The sequence below is a fragment of the Hippocampus comes genome, unplaced genomic scaffold (genome assembly GCF_001891065.2).
Source record: "Hippocampus comes isolate QL1 unplaced genomic scaffold, H_comes_QL1_v1.1 scaffold407, whole genome shotgun sequence".
NCBI lineage: Eukaryota > Metazoa > Chordata > Actinopteri > Syngnathiformes > Syngnathidae > Hippocampus > Hippocampus comes.
The window spans coordinates 57,558-71,272 of record NW_017806178.1 but is presented as its reverse complement, the minus strand read 5'-3'; the positions used below and the strand labels follow the sequence as shown (position 1 = coordinate 71,272).

General features: G+C 42.0%; 1 protein-coding gene across 5 annotated transcripts in view; it reads right to left on the bottom strand.

Annotated features, from left to right (window-relative positions):
• znf276 (zinc finger protein 276) overlaps nucleotides 1-13,715 on the bottom strand; it is a 49,037-nt gene that overhangs the window by 5,925 nt on the left and 29,397 nt on the right. For 2 of the 5 annotated variants that reach the window (XM_019897439.1, XM_019897440.1), the window contains exons 6-9: nucleotides 11,952-12,033; nucleotides 10,124-10,234; nucleotides 6,812-6,887; nucleotides 2,440-2,554 (exon numbers count right to left, since the gene is read on the bottom strand). In XM_019897439.1, the coding sequence (XP_019752998.1) occupies nucleotides 2,440-2,554; nucleotides 6,812-6,887; nucleotides 10,124-10,234; nucleotides 11,952-12,033 (384 nt within the window). Of the gene's footprint in view, nucleotides 1-2,438; nucleotides 2,555-4,731; nucleotides 5,179-6,811; nucleotides 6,888-10,123; nucleotides 10,235-11,951; nucleotides 12,034-13,715 lie in introns of those variants that run through there. The other 3 variants (XM_019897441.1, XM_019897442.1, XM_019897443.1) reach the window with 3 other exon arrangements.

Below are 13,715 nucleotides of genomic sequence, written 5' to 3'. Positions count from 1 at the left end.
CCGGCCGCACGGCGGCGGGTTCAATGTCTTCTTGTTTTATGGTTATTTTGTTTAAATTTTTGATGGGGGGAAAAAAAAAAGATTAAACAAAAAAAACTTTGTCCGACCTACCAACCCTCTGCTGAAATTTCTTGTTACCGGATACACACTATCTTTTTTGTTTGGCCTAATCTTGGCATAGACGATTCGATGGTGAGAAGGTGGAGGCTCCGGCAAGATGAACTGAGCCAGTGTAAAAAGACAACCAAAGCTTTTAAAGGTTTTAAAGGTGGGCCGTCGTGGTGTTATAGATTCATGAAATGGAAGCCTGTCTATTAGGGCACGCACGACGTTGTGTCAGCAGCTTCCTCCCAATTACGAGGACAAACGTGCTTCGTTCCACATATTCACACAAAGATAGCGGAGAATTCCATCAGCCCAGATGAAATAATAAATATGGACGAAGACCCTCTGACATTTGATTTGCCTCTCACTCGGACTGTAAATAAAAAAGGTGACTTCCCCCGTCATACTGAAAACAAGCAGCCACGAGAGAACACATTTTACCTGTGTTTTGAGCCGCGCAGCATCGGGCCTAAGGGTGCCAACGATGGTCATTTTTAAGCGGCTGACTATAGAAATAATTTCATATATCTTTTCCCATTTATATGATTTACATTATTCTATTTAAAGCCTAGTAGGCTGCAGTATTTCTCCTCGTAATTACACAAATGCCCATCGAGATCTCTCTTTGTCTGGCCTCTTATGTGTTTCAGTGAATTTCGTTGTGCAAATGCATTTATCATGCTCATAAAAATATGGAGATTATTTTAACCTAAAGAAATGTTGCGTTTTTTTTCTGCGGGGATTCAGCAGGGGACCGCGTCAGCGGCCTAACCCGGAGGCTCCCGGTGGCAGGGACGCAGAAGCAAACCCCCGCCTACTCATTGGCCAGCGGTTTATCGTACAGTGCGGCGCATATAATTACAAAATTTATATTTCTTCATAAATCTGAGCATGCGGCTCTTAATCAGGTGCGGTCTGTAGCCCGGAATTTACGGTAGCTGGAAACCGGTTCAGGGTGTCCCCCGCCTACTGCCCGAAGACAGCTGGGATAGGCTCCAGCACCCCCGCAACCCTTGTGAGGATAAAGCGGATCAGAAAATGGATGGATGGATTTTTTTTTTTTTTATGCATTTGGGTAATATGTATTTTGTATATTGTTTGGAGATTACGTTTCTTGTTTTGTATTTGTCATTTTGTCAACCATTCAATGCCAGCCATTTGTAGCAGAGCCAAGCCCCTGAAGGCCAGCTATTTTGGAGAATTTTGATCTGTCTTCGAAGGCCCATACAATATTGTGTTCTATGGCTATTTAGACATGGAACTGATCAAGAGAAAGATATGCCTCTGTTCATTAGAACACAAAGTTTATTTCAATCATTTGTCTTTCAGCAAGTGCATTAAAAAAACATATTTCTTGAGGTAAGCCATGGACGGTGCTAAATGGCTGGCTTATGAAAATGGAGTTGACACGAGGTGAGCATTAAATGAGTTAATAATCTGCATTATGGTATTATATATTGTGTTTACTCTCTATCCTCCGTAAATAGTTGATCTTTTTTAAATTGAGTTGGTAAGGGGCATTTCATAAGCGTGTGAGAAAGAGACAGGTGGATTAGAGTGATCTTGTGCATGTTCGAGACACGTTTACTAAAGATACACCTTAACACTGTCCAGCCGTGCTGGCTATTTTAGCAAGGAAGACAGCAGAAAAATACATAACAAGTAAAAAATAATTGGAACCCGCCAGACCACAGCCTACAAAGACTGGTGGGAACAACATTTAAGAGTTACATTCCAGGGTTAGAAGTTATCTGCACCGGTTTGGAGAGTATTATTTTAGGAGGGACTGACATTGCTACAATGCACAGCCTGTAATCAGCATCAAGCAGCAACAGTTGCATTAGAGCAAGGGTGTCCAAACCTGGTCCTCAAGGGCCGCTGTCCTACGTGTGTTCTATGTAATTTAGCGCTGACGGCAGCGTGGTTAAAACAATGATGACGGAGTGACAGACTGGCTCATGGTCCTAAAATAGCTGACAGTGACTGTGACGAACTGTTATTTAGCGATGACCCAAGCACAGTTAAAGTAACGATGACCGAGTGACTGACTGAAGATCAAGGTTTGGTTCGGCTTGAAATAATGATGGATGGACTGACAATGACGGCCGGGTGTCCGCTGCCGGATGACGGACCCGCAAAATTTACTGACGTGCTCACCTCTGTATATAATAAAACTGAGGCAGCTTTTCAACAAAATATTTGTGTGAAAAGTTTGTAAAAAATGGTCTTTCATAACTTGAGGTTCCACTGTAAAAATATGAACACAATTTTTTGCTGTGAACCACTGTGCAGACTTTTGAAGGTTGACCAAATTGGTGTAACAAAACAGACAGGTAAGGATCAGCTTTACATGTCGTTGCAAGTAACGGTCAATGGTGAAGACTTTATTGCATCCAGGATGGGGACAGGGTCGCTCCTTTACCTCTTCATGATGCTCTTTGACATGCTTCTGGAAGACAATATCAAGGTGAAAAAAAAAAAAGACTTCCTTCAATATACAATCGGACCACTGTCTCTGTGACTCCAAACAAGAGAGTCGTCACTTTGAAGTGTTTGTTGAAGCACTTGTGGTCTAAATCAAAACACATTTGAATTTCTATAATCTGTGTATAGTAGTATAATTGAAGGCCGTTATAAATGCACTGAAATACACACACACATGCACACGCACGCACGCGCACACGCACGCACGTGCACACGCACGCACGCACGCACGCACGCACACACACACACACACACACACACACACACTTTTTTGAGATAGATAAATAGATAGATCACTTCAATGTCTCAATAACTCGTCATGTGTCCTTGGGCATCAATTACAGCTTGACAATGACGCCTCATGCTGTTCAAAAATCGACTTATTGTCTGCTGAGGCATGGCGGGTTCTGGTGTGCAGAGTTTTGAGCCTCTACAAGGCAACTCGCCTGATCCCACAGGTTTTCATTAGGATTCAGGTCTGGAGAAAGTGCAGCTATTGGAGACACCAGTCTCCAATAGCCATTCCCCGATGAGGCGACCGCAATGAGCCGGAGCATTGTCGTCCATGAAGATGAAATTAGGCCCGTGTTGTTCATGTAAGGGCACAATCAATGGATTGATAATGTGATTCAGGTAGTATGGGCGTGTCACTATACCAGTCGCAAAGTGCTCGTCTGGTGACAACATTGAATGAATGATGCATAGCGCTCTCCTTGATGTCTCCAACATCGCTGGTGGCCATCATTTCTGCTCAACATGAATTGACTTTCATCAGAGAACAGCACTGAGGCCCACTGGTCCCTCTTCCAGCGTAAATGCTCCTTTGCCCATGCAAGATGATGTCGCCTATGCCCGGTGTTGTAGTCAGGTACCCTAGCAGGTTGTCCAGCACGCAGACCACGCTGATGTGTAGCGACACCACTCGAGTGAAGCGCGACTCAGCAGTCGATAGTTCACTGCTCTCTGCTGTGCGTGCGTCAGCGCGGACATGTACGCACGCACCCGGCTTTTGGCTTCAACCAATCAGTGCTGACGCAACGGACACGTTACACATCAAAGAGCTTTGATCTACGACAACAGCTAAGTACTGTTGAGACGACTGGCCCCCGCGAAGCTACGGATCGCTGAAGCTGTGTTTGACCACATGCTTCAGGTGGGTATCATCCGTCCTTCGAGCAGCTAATGGGCCGTGAGGACACCGTCTCCGTCGACCGACTCAATCGACCGACCATCGACCAACTCCATCGACCATTGACAGACTCAAACCGGCAGTCGCAGAGCAGCAGTTTCTTTGCTCACGAACAGCGACGTTCGCCAACAACACGAGTCCATCCTCCTCCACAATTCCCTCATCGACAGCAGCTTCCTTCGTTCAACCTCGACTGTTGCCCTTCCCGTGCCCACTTCGACCACGATATCATCCACAGCTGTTCGCTCTTCAATGTCCCGCTCGCCCAGCACTCCGCCACTGACATCGTGTCTGGTGTCTTCATCAAGCCAAACCACGCGCAGCGGCTGACGAGTCTGCTTCACTTCCTGTCGGCTATTCTGACCATTCCGTCATTCCAACGGCTTCCTTCCTTCGTCGCCTACGCCGACTTCGGATCCAGGAGGGGGGCTCTGTAGCGACGCCACTCGAGTGAAGCGCGTCTCAGCAGTCGATAGTCTACTGCTCTCTGCTGTGCGTGTCAGCGCGGACATGTACGCACACGCCCGGCTTTTGGCTTCAACCAATCAGTCCTGATGCAACGGACGTTACACATCAAAGAGCTTTGATCTGTGACAACAGCTAAGCTAGGCTAGCCACGACAACAGCTAAGTACAGTTGAGACGACACGACGCTCGAGGTAGGACGGACACGCTCTCCGTCAATCTGTATGTTTCTCTTCTTTTCCTTTTTCTGTCCAAATATATATATTTTTTTCTACTACAATAGTAGTCTCATCCACGACGTCTTTTTTCGTTCCACCGGGGTTTAGCCAATGTGTTAATAAACAGACCAAAATCTCTTTAGATGTAAAGTTTGGAATGGTCTGTCGTGACACGTGGCTTCCTCTCACCTCCCTTAAATGTGCCTGGAATTGAGTGGCATTCATCATCCGGTTTCTCAGGGCATTGTTCACAATGTAGCACAATCAGCATGGGATGTGGCCAAAGGACGTCCACTTCCACATCTTTCTGTACCCCTTCCAGTCTCTCATTATCTTGTTGCAACCTGCTGATGACACTCTGTGACACTCTGTTTAGCAGCCACCTAGGTCTAAGAACGTCCTGTTAGAAGCACCATAATGGCAAGGCACTGTTGATCCATTGTTTGGTTTCGTCTTGGTGCCATGACCAGGTGTTTGCCTGCCATGAATTCTGCCGTTAAGCTCCTGGTTAGAGGATGGCAACTTGTACAAAAAGTACTTAGACCTTCAACAATTGGACGTTGTTGGACAGTGAGGTGAATCAGCTGGTCAATGTCACACTCGTTCTAAGCATTCAGCTTGATGTCATCCATGCAGAGGTGGTGGTTGGCTGTTGTCCCACTTTTGAACCGGGACCCAAAACCACTCTTGGTTATGATCTGTCTGAGTGGATTCAGACCTATGCAGAACAGCAGTGGGAACACAGCATCTTCTTGGATGATGCCACATTTGATATTCATCTGTGCAACTGGCTTTGAGTGAGACTCCAGAATTTTAGTCCACAGCCTCATTGAGGCATTGTGTATATCCTAGAGCTGTCAAACGATTAAAATATTTAATCTAATTAAAAATGCAACTGTCATAATTAACTCAAATTCACTAAAAATGAATCGTCATTCCTCACGCATTTTTTATCGTTTCTGAATTTCCTTTTATATTTTTTTGTCCTATTTTTCCCCATTTTAATGCTCTCATCAACATGGAATCATGAATCAGTTTTCTATGTGCAAAATGCAAATATTTACTGAAATAACAATTTCGTTTTTCAATTTTACATGAACATTTTTCACTTGGAGCAGTTATTCACACATAATCTCTCACACAATATTACTGTCCATCAACAACAGTGAAAAAAATATTTTGTCACACAACAGCTGCTTTAACAGCTCTTTTTATGGAATCAAAACAGAGCAATATAACATTATAAAGTGCACATCTAAGGTAAACTAGTACTCAGCCTATAGTGGATTTAAGCCATGCTTGCATACTTCATTTTTCTCAAGTTTGCTTTGAACACAGCAGTCAGGCTATGTTGATTCTGTTGGTCCTTCTTGCTCGGACGTCTCTCTACCCGGAATTCCGGGAAAATCCGGAGGACTTTCATCTCTGAAACAAGTAACAATCGCGTCAGTTTCAGCTTGAGTCAAGCTGTGGACAATGTTGACAGGCTTGCATGCAGTAGCCATACATTTAGCTCTGGCTTCAGCAAATTTGTTATTCGTCGTGTTATCCATTTTCTTCGCTTTGAAATTATCCATAGCTGTCTGTCTGAGACGAGGGGGCGGAGTACTCACGTCAGCTGTGTGCTTGGCCATTCAGTGGTATTTCAGACTCGACGTGCTATGATGATAGCTCAGTTTACGACTGCAAAACATACAGGTAACTTTGGTCTTGTCAGTAGAACAATCTGGCAACTTTTTAAAAGTAAACTTTCCATTCATAAACTCTTAAAGTATCCGTTTTCGGTGTCTCGCGCTGCCGTGGCTGGCAAAACAAACGTGCGTGGACATGTGCAGTGCACTTGTTTTGTTTCTGGTTTATTTATAGAGCAACGTAACATCCGCTGTGACGTCTGCCGCGTTAATCTCGCGAGAAAAAATTTTATCCCGTTAAAATTCATTTAAATTAATGCCAATAAAAAGGCGCTAAACTGACAGCTCTAGTATATTCACATCAATTCCAACTGAGAAGTGATCTTTGGTTAGTTTTCTGATGCTTGAATCAAATATCTGAAAATAATTTTCACATAATCAGTGCTTTAAGGGCAGTAGCTTAAAACACAACTGGAGCGACTTTCGATGATTTTGTGCCGGAGGGTCACATTTGTTCCATTGCACAGCAGCTGGTGAAACTGATTCACAATTATTACTACTTTCGAATTGTAAAAGATGAGTGACTTGTGGTTAAACGAAGATGATGTGTTTTCTTTACGGTTATGAGCAACGGCACAGAAGTGTTTTCTTTACGGTTATGAGCAACGGCACAGAAATAGAGTTCAGTAACAGACAGCCGGAAGTGGTCATGGGTCTGACCTTTAAACCATCAGGAGCTCTATAGACAGCAATGCAGCCTTGATACAGACACTTGTAGATGTTAGGCAGCTCCTCCCTGTATACAGAATACAAAAAAAAAGTTTTAGTTTGAATCAATAGCACTGTAAAAACCTAACTGTTGTTTGCCAATGGTTCACAAATGCAGATGTAAGAGGGGGAAACCTCTTGAATATGGAACTTATGGCCCCCTTTGTTTACCAGTAACATTGTAGATCCTAAATATCAATTATTTTAAAGAGTTCATGTACAGTGACTCTGTGGCTTTGTTGGTCACTTGTTCACAGATAATCCATATTTTAGTGTTGGAAGTTGAATTTATCAGCAGTAGTTGTAGTAGTAGAAGTAGTAGTAGGAGTAGTAGCAGCAGTACGAGCGCGAGTATGTTGTTGTTGTACTACGAGTAGTAGTGGTAATGACAAGAATGATGATACAATATTTTGGCCAATATGCCCATCCTATTGGAGTTGCCTCCACAAAAGTATCTGGAGTGTATCTTATATTTTGTCCCATATGGCTCCCCTGGGGATGCCTGGGCAAGAGACTCTGGATGCACAGAAAATTTTGGCCAAAGTGGCCACCCCATTAGGGGCACCAGGGACAAGAACCCAGGGTGTACCTAATATTTTGGCCACTATGACCACCGCATTGGGGGACTAATCAGGTGGAGAATTCAGTGTGGACCTAATATTTTGGCCAGTATGGCCACTCCATTGGGGACACCTAAGGACAAGAATCCAGGGTGTACCCAATATTTTGGCCGATATAGCCATCCCACTGGCAGCGCCTTGGGTTGACGATTCATGGTGGACATGATGTGTTGGCCAACATGGCTGCCCTATCGGAGACTTTTAGGGAGGAGAATCCGGGTTGTGCCTAATGATTTGGCCGCTCCATCGGGGGCACCGAGGGAGGAGAATCTGGGGCGTGCCTCATATTTTGGCCAATATGGCCGCCCTGTTGTGGATGCCAAGGGACAAGAATTGAGGGTGTACCGAATATTTCGGTCAGTATGGCGACCCAATTGAGGATGCATCAGGAGGAGAATCCGGGGTGTACCTAATATTTTGACTAATATTGTCATGTCTGTCTGTTTTGTTTTCAGCCTCAGCTGGAGTGAAGGGCATTTCCCTGCATCAGGCACTCCTGTTCCACGTTGAGCAATTAAGCCTGCCATGTATTTAAGGGCCACCTTGTCTCTTGTCAGATTATTGACTGTCATGATTCGGTTTGGGACCAACAGGTGGCACTCTAGGGCTCTCCCTGCAGCTGCACACCTGTTGGTCATTGTAATTAGTGCTTTAAAAGGACTCCTAGCCCGAACACTCAGTGTCGGGTCATTGTTGCTCTTGGCTACTGTCATGTTTGTTTGTCTGTCATGTTTTGGTCATGTTTTTGGTCATGTTTCATTTATTGATAGTTTTGAGCTTTGGTTATGGTTTTTGTTTGATACTTTGAACTTTGTTTGTTTTGGATTTAGTTTTCTCTGTTTCAATACACTTCTTCAAGTTCACCCTGCTCCTCCCTCCTGCCTGCTTTTTTGGGGTCCACCACCACCACCACCACCTCGCAACGTGACATTGACCTTGCTCGCTGTCGTGCTTCAAGTGTTTTGAAAGATTTCTGTTTGTACTTTGTCGGTGCACTTTTCTGCAAATATTTTTTGATCACACTTTGTCTGAGCCTGCATTCCTGTAATCTAAAAAAATTATTCGGTTCGGTCCAGAACCTGACACATCATATGGCCATTCCACTGGGGATGCTGACACACGAGAAGATGAACAGTTTAAATTAGGAATGGGTTGACTTGGTCAAACAATGTAGATACTAGAGGAGGAAAAAAAGTGGTAAATTATGAATATTTTGTGGGTATTTTAATGGGGAAACATTTTTCGAAGTGGGGATTTTTGGCTTTGGTTGGGATAAACTGAACAGTTTAAAGTTGGAACAATTTGACTCCGTCAAAAAAAAAAGAAAAAAAAAATCGTAATTTTTTTTTTTTAGTTTTGTTCGTATTGTGAAGGGAAAAAGGTTGACTTTTTGGTGAGCAGCAATTTTGAACAGTTTAAAGTTGCAACGGTTTGAATCGGTCAAAAAATGTAGAAATTGCGGGGAGAACCCCCCTGCCCCAACTGTAATGTTTGAATTTTTTGTGTGTAGTTTGAGGGAGAAAAGATAAACTGATCATTTTAAAATTGGAATGTTTGAATCGGTCAAAAAAAAAAAAAAATGCAGACCTAGGAGAAAAAAAAAAATCATAACTTTTGAATTTTTTTGTGGTTATTTGTATCGGGAAAATGTTGGGTAAGTGGAAATTTTTGGCATCGATAGGGATAAGATGAACAGTCTAAATTTAGAACGGTCAAAAAATGTAGAAATTGGAGCAGGAACATTTTTGGGGAGGGGAATTTAACTTTGGAAATTGCTGAATTTTTGGTAAGTGGAAATTTTTAACATCGTTAGGCAATAAGATGAACAGTTGAAAATTAGAATGTTTAAAACAGTCCAAAAAAAGTAGAACTAATAGGAGAACATAAAAAAATATATACTTTTTAATTTTTGGTTTTTAAATTGAGAATTTTTTTTTTTTTTTTTTTGGGGTAAAGGTGAATTGAATGAGCTGAATGTTGGTTTTTAAATTGAGAATTTTTTTTTTTTTTTTTGGGTAAAGGTGAATTGAATGAGCTGAATGATTTGAATTTCAAATTGGGACAATGTAAACGTGTAAATGGGAATGAATGGTACATTTCTGGAAGAAAAATGTGACATTTTGGCCAAACTGTCAATTTTTAATGAAAAAATAACATCATGAATTTTTGGAATATGTTGAAGTTTGAATGGTGAGAATTGTTTAAAAAATGATGGAGTATCACGTCAAAGACATGAAATAGGATAAGCAGGCTCGGAAAATGGATGGATGGAAGTAGAAAGTTACAATTGTGGTGTAGAATAACGTGTGAAGGTTGAGGAAACAGCGTAGTTAAGTCAATGGGCCGTGGATTTGATGCACTTATTGCAACGAGGGGTTGGGCCACGAACCATAAAATGTTTTTCATTTTAAGTTCATAATATCTGTTCCAATACTTTCAGTTGAAAAGTAGGTGGATTCAAATAAAAGGTGCTCTATCCTGAGTTGTTTAACACATCTAGCGGTAAATACGACGAAATAAAAGCTGGAATTCTCTGAAACCCAAATGTATACATATTAATAAATGTGTGTGTGTGTGTGTGCGTGTGTGTGTGTCCACACGTGTGTGTGTGTTGAAGAAATTGTAAAACATGGGATGTATTTACCCTTTAGGCTTGAAATTTCTCTTCCAGCCAGGTTTAGGTCCAGGCTTCTTTTTTACTTTATGTTCTTCTGAGGTATTTGGAATGTGTTGTTGCTTTTTGGGCCCAGTGGCTCTGCAAGGGAGAATTGGATTTACCTCCTGCGATACTATCGACAGTCACTTTGCAGGAACAAACATCTCATACTCCGAGAGGTATTTTCTGCCACGAAAAAAAAAAGTTCATTTCAATTTAAACGGACAATCATCTTAACTGGAGAACCTTTCAAGCCTCATTAGACTGTTGAACCGAGGTTCTCGTCTACATGCTAGCTATTCCCAGCAGCCAATGATAAAATTCGGCTCAGGAATCAGAAGGCAATCTGGAACAGTTTACAGAGCTTTTCACCAAAGTTGACACATGGGTCAATCCTGGGTCTTCCTTGAAATTTGTTGGGGATGCTTTCAGCCTTGATACAATTGCCTGACATGCCCAGTGAACCCATAGCTGACCTCTCAGGGAGGTCTCGGCAAAGGGAAGTTCCAAATGTGGATTCAGCCAACCGATGGGGTGTAGAGTGGCCAGCGAATTCTGCAATTGTGGGTAAGCAGTAATAAAAACTTTTGGAGGTAAAATATGAAGGGCAACAAAACTCCAACACTTAACACTTGTTAGGTCCAAAATGTGCCTAACCTAAATAATACACACAAAATAAATACTTATGTGGGACAAATTTGTTGGTGGCCCTGGACTAATTAAAAAAAACAAAAAAAAAACAAAACAACAAAAAAATAAAACTGGTTACAGGAATAACTTGGATCTGACGAATGTAAGAAAAAATACAAATTTAATGAGAATTAACCATTGAAAATCAGACATTAGGGCTGGACGATTATGGAAAAAGTAATAACGATTATTTTGATTGCGATTGATTGGTCACCGCTCAGTCGCACCCTGTGCGCAAACATCAGAGACACGTCAATCATAGTCAACACTTTTATTTTACATGTGCGGCACAATTCAGACCGGTGTGACAGCTCGCACAATGGGTTGTCTTTTAGCACAGACACTCACTCATATTTATCAGTCACATACTAGCACAAACGCATCAGCCCAAAACCCAGCACACACGTGGTGAAGTTTTGTTTTTCAACCTCGTGGAGTGAAAAAGACAAACATATTAGACACTTCCCACAAGGTTCTTTTCTGTTTTTGTTATTTTCGAACATTCCAAATAAATCATTGATTCACTGATGTTTGCTTGGGCTATCTTTGATCGACATGTGCATTTCCTTGATTACCTTGAACAAGAGGGAAAAGTATGCAAAAAAGTAACAATTTGAGAGTAGGGCAGTATATTTCTCTGTATATCCGCTGTATGTGCAGAAGAAATACAAATACTTGAATGAAATGAATCATGTAAATCTTTTGGTATCAGAGTATTTCAAACATTGGGTCTGTGAGAGAGCCTTTCACAGTGGGACGAGATTCGAGAGTACCTGTAACTGCATCACGCCGAGTTTTTCAACCCATGAACTGGCTGTTCGTCACTCTCAAGATTTGTTATTTTTAAGTAATGGACGAAGTCGGTCTGGAAAAACTATCAAATTTGTCAATTTTCTCCTTTAAATGAACTTAATAAAAAAAATGTGTGTGAAAAATCTCATTTACAATTAATGGCACCCATTTGTAGGAGTACCTTCAGGTATAGTATGCAAAAAAGGTTGTTGAAGGAAACTAGTTTTGTTGTTTTTTTTTAATGGTGTAAAAATTAATGCTGCGCATTGTTGCTGCAATCCTGTTTATATTCTAAATATAAATAATAATACAAGTGAGGGAAACTGGAACATACCTGTCAAATAGATCACTGTCTGCCTGCTTGTCATCTTGCTGCTCTTCAGCTGGAGAAACTGCATCCTCAGGCTCTGCAAATTCTAGAGACAACGTCACAATTTATGTACTTAAGGAATACAAATTGACACAGAGAAGATACACAAAGAGACTAAGATTTAATGAAGAAAAAGTGGAGGTTCCGACTGGATGAATGATACCTCAGGTAGAATAAAAGTCTCAAAGACAATCATCAACAAGCAAAGCACATACAGTAATTTCTTGGATTTTTTTTTTTCGATTCTTCTCAACTCAACTCAACTCAACTGTATTTATAGAGCACTTTCAAACAGCCATCGCTGCACACAAAGTGCTGTACATGGAGCAACTAACATATACAACAGTAAAGCAACAAATCAGTAACAAAGATGGTAGAAAGCACCGAACAGCAAAACCAAGAAAAAAATCTGAGTCATGCTGAGTCAAATGCCAGAGAATACAAGAGAATACAAGTGAGCTTTGAGGCGGGTTTTAAAGATGGGCAGCAAGGAGGCTTGCCGAATGTTCAGTGGGAGGTCATTCCAGAGAGAGGGACCAGCAACGGAAAAGGCTCGATCCCCTCTGAGCCTCAGTTTAGTTCTTGGTACTTCTAATAATGTCTGGTCCGCACACCTGATGCGCCGGGCAGGGGTGTAGGGGCGGATGAGCTCAGAGAGGGAAGGGGGGGCGAGGTCATTTAGAGATTTGCCATTAATTATACTCTGTAAAGAATTAGAGATTCTTGCCATTAAGGTCTTCGGTGTTCTTTATTATTGATTTATGTATATACATGGTGGGTGGCCCAGTGATCCAGTGGTTAGCACGTCGACCTCACAGTGCAGAGTTCATGGGTTCGATCCCGGCTTCGGCCTCCCTATGTGGAGTTTGTATGTTCTCCCCGTGCCTGCGTGGGTTTTCTCCGGGTTCTCCGGTTTCCTCCCACATTCCAAAAACATGCATGGCAGGCTGATTGACCACTCTAAATTGTCCCTTGGTGTGAGTGTGAGCGCAAATGGTTGTGTGCCCTGCGAGTGACTGGCAACTAGCTCAGGGTGGACTCTGCCTGAGGATGGTTGAGATAGGCTCCAGCACGCCCCTCGATTGGTGAGGATAAAGAGGATCAAAAAAAGGGTCGATGGATGTGATGTTTTGGAAAGACATTCAGATGAGTTTACTTAAGTTTTAGTAAGTTTGGGACGTAGGGAAACCACAAATCTAAATTGAGTCTTGAGTGGAAAACGTTTGTGAAACCCTGTTCTTTCATTAGTAAAAAAATGCTGAACTGAAAAGAAATAGAGAGAAAAAAAAACACAACTACACCACATTCGCTTCGAAGGAAGAAATAATACTTTAAACCAGCTTTTCCCAACCAGCGAAATGAGCCAATCACCGATCCTATGGTGAAGGCATCCTTTTCATTTTTTTGAAAAGGAACTGAGAGTAGAATTCACGTATAAATAAACGGACACATTTTATGATGTAGGCCGAAATTGAGCTTCCCCTCCTGGACAGACCAGCATCCGCCACTGATACAATGAAACCAAAGACCAAAAATTTGCAAAGGTAAATTTGGCAAGCTGTACAGCGATGAGGTGCAGAGACTGTTCACGTTGGTCAGTCCCTTAGCCAATCAGGATGCAGAACACAAATCACTGTTTAAAAAAAAGCATTAAAAAACTGCACAAAAAAAATCCGTGAAAGCCGCGGAAGGTGAACCGCATTAGAATGAGGGTTTTTTATATATATA